The following is a 16,009-nucleotide window of genomic DNA, read 5'->3' on the forward strand; positions in this document are numbered from 1 at the left end:
GAGGGCAGCAAATGACAGTTCTCATCATTACGCCACCCGAACTATTGCTTCGAATGGTGTAATGGGGTGTAACGTCTCGGAAGGAATCTTTTTCACCGGACCATTTGACAGTTCTTTGTTTATGCTAGCGTGTTTATATTATTGTTTAGCTACCCTTTGCGGTCAAATACTAATTGAAGAAACTGAATGTTAGATAGTTTCGTCTAAAAGCATTATTGGTAAGATGCTGCCAACGTGTGTGTCGTGTCATGCCAAATCCAACGGCATGATAGCCATCTACCGCCATCCGAATGGCCTGGACGATATGTTTCTTTCCGTAACGGGGATCGAGGTAAGATGTTGGGCAGTCTTGGGAGGAACTGGCTTTCATGGCGACATGATGAATGACACTCTTTCTATCGGTTCATTCGTACCCGAATGTTAGGTCGAACCAAACGATTACCTATGTGTTCCGTGTTACGACGAGCTGAAGTCTGCGCATCGATTTAAACAGCGCAGCATACAAAACAACGTAATACGCTTGTCCGGTCAATCGCAGCTGGAGGTCACGAATACCACACCGGACAAAGAGTGTGAGCCAAACAGTACAAACTGCAAATCAGAGGCTGAACTGCAAATCAGTAGTCCACCTTTGGTGCCGTTATATGAATCTGTCGCCCAAGAGGATGAGGAACAGGAGGAACGATTGGCTGTCGAGGAGGTACTTGTAAACGACGCGGAAGAACACGTAGACGATACAAAAGAGCAGAACATTTAGTTTTTGTTGGACGACAACGAGCAGAAAGATGAAGAAGTGGAGCAGCATCATGACGAGAGTGAAAAAGAACCAACCGAACACTACGAGGAGGACGATGTGGTAAAACAATCGGAAGACACGACGCACGCCGAGCACGACCAAGCGCATTCACTCGACGATGCATCACCCACATCATTCCCGAGGCTCCCGAAAGTGCACAATCTAATGTGCGAATACTGCTTCAAGGAGTTTAAGCAGCTATCGGAAAAGATCGAACACTCCGTTGCCCACCAGACGGAGAACAAGCCGTACCAATGTTTCTACAATGGATGTAGTGGCTCGTTCAAGGATCGCGTTGGCTTGCGGGCACACGTTCGGATACACGCGTCCTTCAAACGATTCGGTTGCCGCTACTGTTCGAAACGCTTTCACACGTGCGGCAATCGCAACGCGCACGAACGGACACACACAGGAGAGAAGCCCTTCGTCTGTACCAAGTGTGGCGCAGGGTTCGCCGAGTCCGGGAACCTCAAAAACCATATGCGTCTCCATACCGGCAAAAAACCGTATTTGTGCAAGATCTGTGACAAATCGTATCGAACGCACTACTCACACACGGTTCATATGCGATCACACACGAACGACCGGCCGTTTGTTTGTGACGCTTGTGGCAAGGGCTTTTACTCGTCCGGAAAGCTCACCATCCACCTGCGGACGCATACCCGTGAGCGGCCGTACGAGTGTATCTCATGCGATGCCCGGTTTGCCGATCGGTGCGGCCTCCGCAGGCATCACATGAGCAAGCACGCCGCATAAACTGGGTAGTCGTTGCGCTAGTATTATTTATTGAAACATACATCCTTTCTTTACATTTCATCATACTATCATTGGTTTCCATTCGAAATCTTTCGCGGTTAGCATTTGGTACGCCAAAGCAAAATTTAAGTTCGTTACAAATATTTGGTGAAAATATAAGTCATTTTTAACACAAAAACAGAACATTCAAGATTCAACGCAATGTCCCAACAAACGGTACCCGTGAATTGCGAACAGCAAAGTTATGAAATGTTTTCCGAACCGATTCACCGTGAGTATTGTAACACAATCGCCGGCTGGTCTTGTGCAGAGCATATACAATTAGACTTATGCATCCAACAGTTCCTTTCACTATCGGAAATGAAACATTCATCATCACCCAGCAGGATCAACGCACGATAACCGATCGCAGGAATTGGTTTCTGTCCAAACTTTCTGTTTCGCCGGAGCCCCACCATCAGGTGCCAAATGGCTATCAAATATGTTGGCAGCAATTACTGCAACAACTACAAGCAGCGATTGCGGCCAATCACTCTCTCATGGCTCAACAAATCCAGTGCCATGGGCAGAAATCGAGTTTCGGTTTCCATTACGATCGTCAAACAACCACCGATGACCTGCCGTACTATCAAAGGTTAGACGATCTGGCCAGGCCTAAAGCAGCCGTGGTGAAACATGTCCACTACTACGTGGAATGTGCGGTAAAGGATAAGGCCGTTAACACAGACGCGACAGAATCGTTGGGTACTACGGACATGGATATTTCCACAGATAGTGATGAGTACGCCATGACCGAATAAATCAAGGGTAAAAAAACCGTCCGTCCTAAAACATTGAACCAAATTGAATTGACAATATTTGTAGCAATTTCATTTACTGAATGCTCATTGAAGTGCAATAATAAAAACAAATATTTTTATGAAGCAAAAGGCAAAAAAATCTTGTTATTCTTCCCATTTGAACATTCGTTTTAGCAACGCTCAGTATTAAACTCGAACAATGTCACATACAAACCAGTGAGCTAAGTGTGATATTTTTCACAGGGTCGCTGTAACGTATGCATCGACGGTGTGTGCGTGCAGTGTTCACGCGACGTCGAACAACTTCAAAACAATTTGTTTACCTTTGCTTCCGATATAAGATGTACCAAGTTGTGTACGGCGAACAAATCAACTAAATTGCCTACCATGCTGCTATCATAGCGTGAAAATAGTCGAAAATCTCCCGAATCGGTTTCAGGTGAATGTTAACGGCACCAGCGAGCAACAAAATGAGCCACGGTCAGTGCGTTGCGTGCCATATCCAGGAGCCCGGCATGATTGCGATCTATCAGCATCCCCGCGGTGTAGATCGCATGCTATACTACGTTACAGAAATCAGAGTAAGTTTTTGGCTGCATCTTTCGCTAGTTTTTCTTTTAAACCGAGTTCCGTGACGTGCTTTCCAGGTTGAACCCAAAGATCAGCTCTGCATACCGTGCTACGATGAGTTGCGAGTAGCGCACCGGTTCAAGCAAAAATGCACACACAACAACATCAACCGGTTGGGTAGGTTGCAGATCGGTGGTCATCATCAGCATACCCGCCCTGATCCGCCGACACACAATGATTCCCTGGAGACTGGTGGTGAAACTTCTCCCACGATGCGTGCGGAAAACCCTCGCATTCCAAGCGAAGACTGTGTCGAATCAGTGCTATCGACGCGAAGAAGGGCATTTTCGGAGCAGTCTTGTCCACCAATTGCTATGTTCATCAAATCTGAACCATCCGTAACGTTCGATAGCGCAGTGAGCCTGCCTAGCACTCCGGAAGAGTGCCTTAATGACGCCAGCACCAGCAGCAACAGCGCAGTGAATGAATATCGGCGGAAGCAGCAGCAGCAGCAGCAAGAACCGGACCATATGGAAATGAACTATAGTGCCGAACATACAATCGATGTGGTGAAGATGGAACTAGAGCTCTCGTTGGAGGATATCGGACTACGGGCGGTTTCGCTGTCGAGTGACAGCGTCGAAAATGGATTCGAAAACGACCATCACGAAGGGAACGGAGGGGACGGAGTGCCGCAGCTAAATGGTACCGAAACGAAGTGCCACCAGCTGGAGCAAATGCTCCGTTCCGCCGCGTTGCCGAAGCAACATCAGCACAAGGAACACGCCACCGGCAGCAAAGTTCGCCGGGACAACACGAACGCGATCAAGTTCCGGCGCATGCTGTCGGGCAAGATCAGTGCGCTGATGTGCCGCTATTGTTATCGGGAGTGTGATGATCCGGAATCGAAGGCGATCCACGAAAGTGCACACCTTGCCGATCCGAAACCGTTCCAGTGTTCCTACTCCGACTGTAACCGGCTGTTTCAGCATCGGTCCGCGTTGAATCGCCACTTCTACACGCACGTCACACCCAAGCGCTTCAAGTGCAGCGTCTGTCCGAAGCGCTTTCATCAGCAAAGTTCGATGGCGGTACACGAGCGGTTGCATCGGGGCGATCGGCCACACATTTGTCCTCAGTGCGGGAAAGGATTCACGCACCTCTCGAACGTTAAGCGCCACATACGGTTCCACAATGGGGAGAAACCGTACCAGTGTGGCCAATGCCCGGCACGGTTCACCACCAGCACGGATCTCAGGCGGCACATGAACAGTAGACGCTGCATGTTACGATCGTTGAAATCGGAATGATCAGCGACAACAGAGATCGAAATGATCAATGAGTATTGAGAGCGGCCTAGAGGACGTTGTGTTTACGATGTATATAAAATTTATGATATTTTTTATACACGCATATTCGTTGGAAGCGCAAAAAAGCAGTTCGTGATGATTGATTGACCCTGACACATCCACATTAATGTTTGTTTTCTATCCTAAAACGGGTTTGGAAGACGTGAATTTTTTAAACACTGTAAATAAAGTTAACTGTTTTTTCGACGGAAGGCGATAAAATGAGCAGTTTGATAGAACACACGATAATCAGCTTGTTTTGTTTCATTCCGACGTTGTCACTCACTGTTGTGGCTGAATTCTGAATAGAGTTCAGTGTTCCCGCCACGCTTTCTAATTATCGACCGCAATTCCATTCTGATTCGATCATGAGAAACCACAAATGTTTCCAACATAGCCAATTATTTATCCCGTTCCGTTCGAAAGACGCCCGAATCCAACCGTGACACTCCGGAACCGGAAAAGATCAATTGCGTGCAAAATCAGGGGAACCACAAACGTGCCGAAAATGACGATACGATTCTCCTTGAGATTTGGGATTACGAACCACCCGGGCGGAATACCGTGTGACTATAGACATTCCAAACGAACCAACAGCGCGTGCACAGGAGCGTTAGTCAATTGAGGCGGCGTGTCGCTTCGACAGCAAACACGCACGCAATCCGCGGGCAGGCGGCTGCCGGAAAACTTTGCATGACTACCTCAGGGCGCGCACCAACCAGCCCAGCGACAATCACACCCTCTGATCGTAATGGCTTAATGACATCTAATTTTTTAATGAATTCCACACAAAACCTACAACTCGTGCAGGGCGCGCGCTGCCGACCATTGGAAAATATCTTAACCACATGAGCCGCCGACTCGTCCCGACCTGCCGTTCTTGAATGGAAGGAAATCGGTAAGAGGGAAGGAGGTAGCGTGTGGCAGCGGCAGCATTTCCTGTCCTCCCACGGGGAGGAAATTGTTTTCGAATTTTGCGGAAACCGACAACCAGAAAAGCTAAACTCCATCGCCGCGACTGTCCGATGACCAATGAGTCAGTTGTCAATCGGCCGTGATCGGATGTACATTCGTGATCCGGGAAGCTTCCACAGTGTGGTGAGCGCTGCTCCGTTGTTGTGAACTAATCGGATAAGGACACGTGAGATCTGGGTTAAGCGAGTGCAGCCAGTAGCGCGAAAATTCGACCATCATGGCGAACGGAACCGAGGCGTCAACTGTTCCGAGTCCGGGAGCGTTTCAATCGCTGGCCCGCAACAACAGCTACGTTATCCCGGGCGTTTACGACCTGAACGTCGAGGACACGAACTGGGTGCTGACGTCATCGTTCATTATCTTTACGATGCAAACCGGCTTCGGGATGCTCGAGTCGGGATGCGTTTCGGTGAAGAACGAGGTGAACATTATGATGAAAAACATAATCGACATAGTGCTGGGCGGGTTCACCTACTGGCTCTTTGGGTACGCGATGTCTTTCGGCCGCGGGGAGTTCAACAATCCCTTCGTGGCCCTCGGTGACTTTCTGATCGACCCCGGTGTAAGTGATCCACTGTTTGGGCCGATCTTTGCCGCGTTCCTGTTCCAGCTTTCGTTCTCCACGACGGCCACAACGATCGTCAGTGGAGCGATGGCTGAAAGGTGAGTTTGGCGATCGTTAGTAACGGTGGCCCCAGTACATGGTAATAATAATAAGTTTAACGTGTCATAAAATTTCTTATAGTTCGTATAATTAGTTTCCAACTGTATGTGTTAACGATCGACTATAGTGCGTTTTGCATAGGCAATTTTCCAAACTTATTGCCGCAAGTTTCTTTAAATGATGTTCAAAAATTGGTTTATTACCAACCAAGAAGCAGTTCAAAAAAGATGTTCGCTAAAAATATCGCTCCATAAATGTATGCAAAGCGTACCAACGATTTCGACCTTAACCTTCAAACACAAACCTCGTAGGTTAACCGTTGCCCGGTTAGTCCTGAAGTTCCAGGGCACGCGGCTACATGCTTAGGTCAGACACGCTCCAATAATGATGTCCTGTTAAATAACGAATGAGTTCAACCAGAGCCAAACGACAACAAGTCGGGAGAGCATACATTTTACAATGGCGTGCCCTCTCTGGTAGCTTTCGCCCCCGGGGGACCGACACTGAAAACAACCCATTAAGACGCGTGTTTCCGTTGTAGAGGACAGTGATTTGGGAGTGTTTTTAAGCAGTCGAAAGGACTGGTTAGCCAACAAGAAGTTGTTGTAGGGTTCATTCAACATTTAAGCGCCATCCATACTAGTCTTTAAATTAGTAATGATGGAATTCATTGCATTGCTTCGATACTCAACGATCGTTCGTCCTTTCCACAGGTGCAACTTCAAGGCGTACTGCATTTTCTCGTTCTTCAACACCATCGTGTACTGCATTCCGGCCGGTTGGGTGTGGGGCCCGCATGGGTTCCTGAAGAACCTCGGTGTGGTGGACATTGCTGGCAGCGGTCCGGTGCATTTGGTCGGCGGTGCATCGGCATTCGCGTCGGCCGCCATGCTCGGGCCTCGGTTGGGTCGCTACGCGAAGGGAACGGATCCCTTGCCGCTCGGGAGCCCGGTTAATGCCTGCATGGGTTTGTTCGTGCTTTGGTGGGGGTGGCTGGCGTTTAACTCCGGCAGCACTTATGGCGTGAGCGGTGCGAAGTGGGCGTATGCAGCTCGGGCGGCCGTCATGACGATGATGGGTTCCTTCGGCGGTGGAAGCTTCAGCATAATGTAAGTGTTTCCACGCGGTACGATGAGATCAGTTCAATGATCGATGATGCTCGTGGTGGTTTTCGGCGATTCTTCTCGGCCCAGCTACTCGATGTACAATAACGATGGCCGGATGGATGTGGTCGACCTGATCAACGGTATCCTGGCATCGCTGGTGTCGGTTACGGCCGGTTGTTATCTGTATCACGCCTGGGAAGCGATCGTGATCGGTGCGATCGGTTCGGCACTCTGTTGCTTCGGTATGCCCCTGTTTGATCGGATGGGTGTGGACGATCCCGTCGGTGCCAGTTCCGTTCACGGAGTAGCAGGAATATGGGGTAAGTTGGAAGCGACGCATGGGCGAATTTAGAAGCGGCCACTCTAATGCCCAGTCTTCTGGTTGCTCCACCACAGGAGTGCTGGCCGTTGGTCTGTTTGCCGATAATCCTCTCCGAATGGATACGACTTCTGGCCGGTCGGGGCTCTTCAAGGGTGGCGGCTGGTATATGCTCGGTGTGCAATCGCTGTCGGCCCTCTGTCTGGCCTGTTGGAGTGTTTGCAGCACGTTCTTGCTCCTGTGGCTGATCAACAAAGTGGTACCGATCCGGATGGACCCGAACGAAGAGCTGCTGGGAGCCGACCTGATGGAGCACCGTATTCGCCACACGCAGATTGGAATCTCGCGTGCACTGTCGGCACTGGCTCCGATTCAAATCGATCTGAGTGACGTCATCGATGCCCCACCGATCGGACGCAATCCAGGCCACGAACGGTGTGTGGACGAGATCGAAGCGGCCAGCCAGAAGTTGCACCAGTGGAGGGCAGCGCTGGATCAGTTTGACAACCGGGAGACGAAGGCGAAACAGAAACCGCCGAAAGAGGCCCGGCGAAGGATCAATATTTTTGCCACAAGCGCCAAAAAAGGGACGGAAAACCCGGCGTACGATGGCGTAGGGCCTGTGACGGTAAGCGTGTTTGGGGGTGAGGATCGCGCCAAGACAAGCAAAAAAGAGGCCAAAGAAACGATCCCGCTTTCGGTCATTGCTGGCCAGCTGAACCAGTCTTCGCACGCGGCCGATGGCAACGAGCGCAATTTTGCGTGGATCGATTAAGTGCGTTCCGTGGGAAACGTTGTGTTTCACTACCTTTCATACTGTGAATTTGTTTCAATAAAATCACGTTAATCATCCATCAATGAAGTATTTCGAAACGATGCTTTTAAACGTCCTATAATAATAACAAACAAAACAGGGTATAATTTAAACGTAAGAAAACAAACAAAAAGTACTTACCAGAACGATGCAGATGGGATTGAGTGACCGCAGGAAAGTCTGTAGACGGAGAAGCAGTCCTAACCAGCACTAGGAATGACACATAAACACACTCTCTGAAGACCGACAAATCATGGGTCATTATGAATGACAGCGAAACAGTTTTTAATACTCATTTTACTTAACTTAATGTTAATTTTGTTTCACTCCTGTTTTTTTACTTTCCGTACCTTCACGAACACAGCCTATACGAACTGCGTCCGACAGTTCGTGGACATTTCCATGAGCCGCCAGGCGGACCGAGGGTTAGGTTCGTTCGAATCGCGGCACAAAACCCACACATGATTGCAGCGCAGCACCGTTTCCGGGTCCCCTTCGACTATCGATCCTTGCGCATTTCGCACACAGACCACCTGCTGCGTTAGAAACGTGACGATCAACACTGGGCCCTGTAGCATCATCTTGCCCATCACCAGATCGACGCTCTCGATGTCGAGAAGCTTCGAATCGAACCGATAACCGGCCTCGATTGCCGCTAAAATCGGTGCCGCAATGGCGCTGTAAGTGCTCTGAAAGCACCAGTCACGCAGCACCTCCAGCTCACCGCGTATGATCGATTCCAGCACGTTAGGGATGATATCGTTTTCGCAGTCCAGAAGAAACTGTCGCTGATCGAAGCTCGGATCGATGCGGCAAATCTCGGTCAGTGCCTCCGACAGCTCGTTCCTCGAAAAGAGAGCACCCATCTTATCGGTGAGCAGCCGGGAAGCACGTATCATCGGATGTTCCGACTCGTCGTAATGGATCTTCCACGTAAGGAACTGATTCACCATCGAGCTGTTGTTTTTGAAGCTTTCCCACGATTGGTAGAGCTTGCTGTCCTTGTGAAGTTCGATGCCGGTCGCAGTCGCGTTCGGTTTAACCGTTCGTTCCGCGGACGGATCGTTCGCCATTTCGATACGCTTCCGTAGCTTGGCTGGGCTCCGGTACACACGAGACGCCATTCCTTCGTGGCTTTCCATCTCCTGGCCCACCAATTTGGCCGTCTTGCTGATCGCCCGAAAAGCTCCGCTCTGCCCCAACTTTTGTCCCTGTTCGGCAAGACTTTCGCCCAACTGTCCCGCCTTGTGGGCTACCATGGTTCGCGATGCTCCGTCAAGTGCCTCCTTTAATCGTCCACTCAGCGCAGTCAAATTTTCTTTGAACGCCACACGGCCCCTGCTCGCTTCCGACTCGACCGTACGGAACTTTTGGCGGGCGGCCTGCAACGTATCGGATTGCTCCAGCCGGTGGGCCTCCTGGCGAAACTTTTTTAAGTTTTCCTTCATCTCGTTGCTCTTTTCCAGCTCCTGGCGTATGTTGTCGATGACCCGCGAAAAGAAACCGGGTGCACGGCCACCGGAGTACGCCCGAAGCGGATAGCGTCTTGCTACGGAAGGCAGCGCACGATCAACGGCCAGTAGTAGAATTCGTTGCATTCCGATCGTTCGCACACTTTGCCACTAGGCACACTATTGTTCTTTGTCGTGATTTATATGGGGTTTTACTGGTTCCACGGTTTTAACTGGCACGGTATCCGTCCGGTCCGCTCCGTTTTAAAGGGCTCTGAGAACGTTTACGCCGTTTTCCGTTGCAAGCAAGGTGCAATGTTTCATCATCACATGGAACGTCAAATTAGATGAACGAAATAATAATCGAGCAGGGAAGTAAAACATGATTTAATTTTTCTTAATGGAAGATTATTGCGCGTGCGGCTACTGCAAAATCCGCAATTTCACTTTCTCGGCAACCGGAGCGACGAGTTTCAAATTTACCTAACAATGTGAATCACACAACACGCGGCTGTAAACGCTCACCCAGTGTCACGTAACGAACCGCACTCGGGAGCACAAAGGGTTAGAACCAAAATACGAACCCTTGCAAAAAGCGCAAAATCTCTCTAGTGAGGACGGACACGGTGCGGCGCGGCCAGTGACAGTGAATGTGTTAGCAAACCCAAAACAAATAGCCTTGCACCGTCGTCGGAATCCTGAAGCAATGAACAGTATCGGAGATAACTGTACGCAGCTGAAGAAAGATTACGATACCTGCTTCAACAACTGGTTCTCGGATCGGTTTCTGAAAGGCGACATGGACGATTCGCTGTGCGCTCCGCTGTTTAAAGTTTATCAGCAGTGCGTAAAGGTAATCATCAGCGGCGCGGGAATGGCTATTTGACGGTTCCCGAACGGGGTGTGCATTGTTTGCATTTCATCTTCTCCCTTCCAATCCACACTACAGGAGGCCATGAAGCAGCATCACATTGAGTTTAAGGAAATCGAAAATGACCACCTAGGAGAATCGAAACGGGAGGAAAAGAAACAACCAAACGATAGCAGCTGAGAAACCGGCGCTCAGCGGACATATTTTACTGAGTAGCGGAAAAGTTCAAACAGTAGTTAATTCTTTATCGATAAACTGCCACCAACCGTCGCCCTGGGGGCGATGGTCGTCGTATGACCGCGTGGTGACCGGAACAAAGCATAGGGGTCAGTGTGCTGGTTCCCTAGACCATCTTCATTCCCTCAGATTTAATTAAGTTAGCAGGAGAGAAGAAAGTCTACGTATTCTACGGCTGCTGCTGTACACTAGTTTTTTAATTGTTAAAGTTGTTTCCCAAATAAATGTGAAATAATCAACGTTGTTTTCACGGTTGACACAAGTGAAGTTGAATAAAGTTTTGTTTTTATTTATTTTTGTACGACGAGATGATCTAGTTCACTATGACATAGAGGGGGCTTCCAGAAAGGAAAGTGTGATGATCATGACGGTTAAACAATACAAATGCAGCAATTGATCATGTACTTTGCCAGACGCGATTCCTCCTATCTTAACGTTGTTCAACTGTGCGAACTGGGATGGATGACGGGGTTGACTCCGAAAATAAGTCGGAGTTATTAAACGAGTAGCGACGGTATCGCTTCACTTCTGCTCCACGGTGAACTTAGAGATGCCTTCGAGCAGCTCCACGTATTTTGCGTGCTCGTAGGCGCTGGCAAATTCGGACATTTTCTCCGCGAACTCGTTGCTAATGCCCTTCTCTTCCAGGAAGTTCATCAGCAGATCGTACAAATACTATATGGAGGTTAAAAGTAAGTAGAAAAGTTAGCAAGCTATTGAATCTTTGGAATTATCTTCCCGGGCTTACCCCATCGAGAACGTCTCCGGCAACGGCGTACACTTTGTCGTTCCACTCGCCCTGGAAAATCGTTACCTCGTCGATACCGAACACATCATCTGGCAGGAAGAGTAAGGTGAATTGAAAAACAGGTAGCGCCTTACGACTACCACGGAACACTCACTGTATTCTCCTTCCTGAGCTTCGCCGGGCAAATAGGAACAGGTGAACGAAAGCGTCGTGCCCCCGCGCACAATATCGACCTCAAACTGTGGTCGGCTTTTCATGGCCGAAAATTCTGGCTTACTTTCCGTCGCCTCGGCATTGTCCCCGTCCATGTCGACCGTGTGGTTCACATTGAACGAGATTGTAACCCTGCCAAGGGTCAAGCACAAATGTAAAAAGAAAACGCACACGGCAACAATAGGGTTTCAGTTCGCTTACTTTTCACGGTCAGAAGATTTCGTCAGCTCCACTTCCGCGTGATTGCAGGCCACCTTATATCCGCTGAGCGACGTCGGAATGGGGCCATGGTTGCTGGATTTTTTCTCCGCCACAATTTCCTCGGCCAGAAACTCCACCAGTTCGCGTTCGCCTGGCAAATAAACAAGCTTGTTAGTACGGGCCGGTGCGAGTCTGATTACATAAGATGGGTAGCTTCTCGTTTCTGCCGTAAGCCATCGCCGGGACCCGATCTCTCTTACCTTTGGTGTGAATGTTTTTGCTTGACACACCGAAAATCGGGCTCCGGTTAGTATTACTACTCGAGATCATCCCCGCGAGTGGTCTTCTCATCGCACATGTTGCAAGGCTGTTGGCCGGTTGTGCAACACTGACGCCGGCACTCCACGCACTACCGGTAAACGGTTTGCTGGTCGTGAGCGTTTTGCTGATAGCGGTACGGAGAAGATTGCGAAGCATTTTGGAGACTATTGCAGTTACCGGTCAGCGACACAAATCAGGTACAGCAAACCTAATGCAGCTAGAATTTGCCAATTATTTACAACCACAGCGCCTTGCTCACGCGATTACTACACGAGGTTTTGCAAGCCGGGCCGTGCTGTCATGTTGCTGTCACCGTTTCAAACAATGGTGCCCGATGAAAATGCTTAGTGTATCGTACAGGGTGATCATACAACGGGCAAGATTTTCGAATAAAGCCATGTGCAACTCAATTTCATTAATAAGGATTTTTGCTGTTTTATTATATTTACTTGAATAAATTCCAGTGTACTGTGGTTTTTACTTTCGCCTCCCTTTACACTTTACTTTGCCCACGATTTCGGCCCCCGGCGTCCGTCTGAATAGAATGTAACACGGTGTAGTTCAGCGGCACGGATAGTTGCTTTCCATTTCACACGTGCCAGGGTTACGCCTTGGGGCCTAGGTTGTGCTATCGTTTGTGCCTGTCTCGCCGGAAACAAAATTCTACGCTTCCCTTCAAATCGATTGATTGTGTGTTGCTAAACTCCTGTGCTTGCGTGTCCCTGTGTCACACAACGGATACTCTCGCTCTCTCTGTGTAAGGTAATTACGGTTCTTTAATGCAATTTTTATCCAGCTCGAGTTCACACACAAAACGCATGACGGTGGAGTGATTCAAAATAATTTAAAACGATTGGGAAGCATACCGTTGATTGATTGTGCCGTTAATTTTTGCGCGCTTCTGGTGACGTTGCAGAGTTTGGTAATGTGACTTCCGGTCCGAAGCAAACGGTGTTCTTTACGAGCATTTCATCTCCGTCCTTGTACGCGCGCCAGCTGTGCGGTAGGTCTATAGTTTCTACTGAACAATGCACTACTACTCCACTATGTGTTACACGCTTACCGTTTTTGTTTATGATGAAATTTGAACTATCAGTTTGTGTGATTTTTTGTAATGCTTTTTTTTGCTATCTGCTTCACTGTTTGTTGCCTTTGTTCTATTGCTATTTTATTTGATGATTCCTCTTGATATTATTTCCGGATGACACCATGTACCATAAAACAGCGCTAAAGGGAGCCAGTAGGTTAGCTTCGACGATATCGTAATATTAATTGTATCATTTGATAAAACTGTGTCCTGAAATCATTTGAGTTAATTAATACACATGCGCTGCTGCTCCTGTTGGACCTACTGATATTTTGGCGTGTGTTTTGCTAGTGTTTAATAATGATTGGTATCACTCAATACAAAACGTTTGACTTCACGTTGCCCGCGGGATTGTAGACGGTTGCTCTGATGACGCTCTCTTTAACAAGGAAGGTGTGCTGTCTCTACTGCCTCTCCCTTGTGGCGCGTCTCTGTAGGGCTTATAGCTTCTTTCTTCATAGTTTTGCGCAAATGTCGCTTGGCGTTTTTACTTGGAATGGTAACAAGGCTATATAGGATAATATTACTCGCATTCCTCGATGACACAGAGTGAATCCTCTCTGTCCGGTTCCGACAGCTTTAACACACACGCGCGCTCACACTCGTGTCAGATCACTTCAGGAAGAGGCTTTGTGCCGGATCATGCTCGGGCCCGGGCGTCGCCACCCGTCTTCATTCGGAACCGTTTTTCGACTCTCATCGAATTATTTACAAAATAAAACAAACACTAACCATACACACCACAAACACGATGAAAAGTAAGTAGTATCCCTCTCTAGTTACTGATTCCCCCTTTTCACCATCATAAATAAAATGCTGCACCGCACGCGCCCTTAGGACCCGTCCTCGTAAAGTGATCGTTCCTCATTTCCATCGCAGGACGAGTGTGGCTTATACTCATAGCTCTAAAAGTTTTAACGGGGCGGCCATCTCTGGCATCTCTGTGCTAATGGTAAGTAATCGTAATCGGGCCGAACATATTAAAACATTAGTTAAACAAGTGACGCGAACGCAGAAACTGCCATTAAAAACTAAACAATTCCTTTCCTGCTACGTACCCAGTTCTGTACAAATAAATGTGCTTGTGACTTCTACGAAAACATGCACCTCCGGCCGGGGTCACGTACGGCGTTAGTGTGTGAACCAAACCCAACTTAATATCGTACGCCGCCAGTGTTTTACTGACTCACTTTCAACCACTTTCCCTTGCGCTCCGCTCGGTCCAGTCGGGGAACAAATGTATAAAACAATTAATCAACAAAACGATACATAATTTAATCAACGTATTTTCACTCGTCTTCTCTTGTGTCTTTCCCCTTTTTACAAGCGCCAAATGTGATCCGTTAAATTGTTTTGTTTTATCTTCTGTTTAGCGATACGTTAGGAATTTGGGTGTGTAAAGCGCGTACGCGGACCGTTCCTCCATCGTTTGAAACATTTGTTTTCATTATTTTTTTCTACTTTTTCTTAATGATCCCACTCTATTTCTCATTTGCTTCACCATTTTACTGTATCTTTTCGCCTTCTGATAGAGTGATAGTTTAAAGAAAATTACTCGAGCGTTTACTGTTTGTATCTTTTGCATATTCTTTTCGATCATTTTCAATCCCGCCAAAAAACTTAATGGAAATCGTACCGTTCTCGCGCCGTTTCGACGTCTTAATTGAGGAACGCAAGATTGCGCGCGACGTACGCCCGATGCGATCTTTTCGCGGCGAGAAAATGCTAATTACCACCTAACCGACGAGCGACGAATCCACATTACATTTACGGATATATATTATTATATTAGCACGCTAATCATTTACAGTGTAATGATAGTAATAAATTACAAATATGAATATCATATCGATAATTATTGTTGCCCCCTTTCACACCTGCACACCACGCGGCCCATAAGGTTTTACCTGTATGTTACGATTATTATGTTTGTCCTGTTGCAGTTCACCGCGGTACCCAATATCGAAATGATCACCATTGTTTCATTTTTGGATTCCTGTTTTTGCAGCGAACAGTTCGAAATGCGGCCTTGGCTTCACTAGAAAACAATAACAGAAGCTGGATCTGGCGATCTGAGGAGCACCGGAGAACCCGGAGGTTGCGGGCCGCTGGCAGGCTCGTAAGAAAGCCACTCGTTTGTTGATTGATTGCAGGGATTCACACGTAAACTGATTGGCCCATTGGTTGTCATTAAAAGTAAAATGATTCGTTCACTGTGCCCCTCACACGGGCCCTCAGTGAACGGGCAACGGCAACGTGACGGACCGAATATCACACTGTCTGTACACGGTACGGCCACAGGGATTTACGCAAACGCAAACGAACCCATTGCCCTAGCCCTCCTCCATGTGTGGCCCGTTTCGGAGCCTTCGGGAAAAAACGCTGCGTGTGCGTGTACGAGGAGCGAACCCTTAAAACTACCGGCGCGCGACGCACGTGCTTTTTCGGCCGGGTGGAAGGATCATTTTACCGAGTCCCATGTGTGCCTCTCTACGTCACGTAGGTGTTGGCCGTTTCCCGCTTGCAACTGTAAAGCCGTCGCTTGAGCTCCGCAAAGGTTGGCCGCTTGTCGGGCACCAGATCCCACGCTTGGCGCATCATTTCGTAGATTTCCGGTGGGCAGCCTTCGGGTGCTTCCATTTTGTACCCGCTACCGACGTGTTTCACGACATCGGCCAATGGCTAGAGACGTTGCGTGGCGTGGGAAAAAAAACGACAAACGTTAGTTGGT

At 48.4% G+C, this 16,009-nt stretch overlaps 7 protein-coding genes across 7 annotated transcripts in view; 4 read left to right on the top strand and 3 right to left on the bottom strand.

Moving 5' to 3' along the window:
* Window positions 1-194: 194 nt before the first annotated feature.
* On the top strand, window positions 195-1,607 carry LOC128269826 (zinc finger protein OZF-like). Its single transcript, XM_053007229.1, has 3 exons — window positions 195-331; window positions 425-700; window positions 758-1,607. The coding sequence occupies exons 1-3, from the start codon at window positions 224-226 to the stop codon at window positions 1,550-1,552; spliced, it is 1,179 nt and encodes a 392-aa protein (XP_052863189.1). The 5' UTR covers window positions 195-223; the 3' UTR covers window positions 1,553-1,607.
* A 1,116-nt stretch (window positions 1,608-2,723) lies between these two features.
* On the top strand, window positions 2,724-4,445 carry LOC128273031 (zinc finger protein 572-like). The gene is made up of 2 exons (XM_053010935.1): window positions 2,724-2,933; window positions 3,000-4,445. Exons 1-2 carry the CDS (start codon window positions 2,796-2,798, stop codon window positions 4,230-4,232), a joined length of 1,371 nt encoding a protein of 456 aa, XP_052866895.1. The 5' UTR covers window positions 2,724-2,795; the 3' UTR covers window positions 4,233-4,445.
* An 858-nt stretch (window positions 4,446-5,303) lies between these two features.
* Window positions 5,304-8,110, top strand: LOC128269827 (putative ammonium transporter 2). Its single transcript, XM_053007230.1, has 5 exons — window positions 5,304-5,369; window positions 5,446-5,909; window positions 6,624-7,019; window positions 7,104-7,336; window positions 7,413-8,110. The coding sequence occupies exons 1-5, from the start codon at window positions 5,304-5,306 to the stop codon at window positions 8,108-8,110; spliced, it is 1,857 nt and encodes a 618-aa protein (XP_052863190.1).
* Window positions 8,111-8,514: 404 nt separating this feature from the next.
* Window positions 8,515-9,747, bottom strand: LOC128269829 (mitochondrial import inner membrane translocase subunit TIM44-like). Its single transcript, XM_053007235.1, has one exon. It carries the CDS (start codon window positions 9,745-9,747, stop codon window positions 8,515-8,517), a length of 1,233 nt encoding a protein of 410 aa, XP_052863195.1.
* Window positions 9,748-10,212: 465 nt separating this feature from the next.
* On the top strand, window positions 10,213-10,757 carry LOC128273045 (TP53-regulated inhibitor of apoptosis 1-like). Its single transcript, XM_053010955.1, has 2 exons — window positions 10,213-10,453; window positions 10,550-10,757. The coding sequence occupies exons 1-2, from the start codon at window positions 10,307-10,309 to the stop codon at window positions 10,649-10,651; spliced, it is 249 nt and encodes an 82-aa protein (XP_052866915.1). The 5' UTR covers window positions 10,213-10,306; the 3' UTR covers window positions 10,652-10,757.
* Window positions 10,758-10,965: 208 nt separating this feature from the next.
* LOC128273039 (complement component 1 Q subcomponent-binding protein, mitochondrial) lies at window positions 10,966-12,355 on the bottom strand. The gene is made up of 5 exons (XM_053010948.1): window positions 12,131-12,355; window positions 11,871-12,021; window positions 11,611-11,801; window positions 11,457-11,545; window positions 10,966-11,383 (listed from the first exon to the last, which is right to left on the bottom strand). The coding sequence occupies exons 1-5, from the start codon at window positions 12,345-12,347 to the stop codon at window positions 11,231-11,233; spliced, it is 801 nt and encodes a 266-aa protein (XP_052866908.1). The 5' UTR covers window positions 12,348-12,355; the 3' UTR covers window positions 10,966-11,230.
* Window positions 12,356-12,621: 266 nt separating this feature from the next.
* Window positions 12,622-16,009, bottom strand: part of LOC128273023 (trithorax group protein osa) — a 38,579-nt gene continuing 35,191 nt past the window's right edge. Inside the window, exon 9 of the mRNA XM_053010927.1 lies at window positions 12,622-15,960. Within this exon, the coding sequence (XP_052866887.1) occupies window positions 15,769-15,960 (192 nt within the window). The 3' untranslated portion in view covers window positions 12,622-15,768. The remainder of the gene's footprint in view (window positions 15,961-16,009) is intronic.

This window comes from Anopheles cruzii, chromosome 3, assembly GCF_943734635.1.
Source record: "Anopheles cruzii chromosome 3, idAnoCruzAS_RS32_06, whole genome shotgun sequence".
Taxonomy (NCBI): Eukaryota; Metazoa; Arthropoda; class Insecta; order Diptera; family Culicidae; genus Anopheles; species Anopheles cruzii.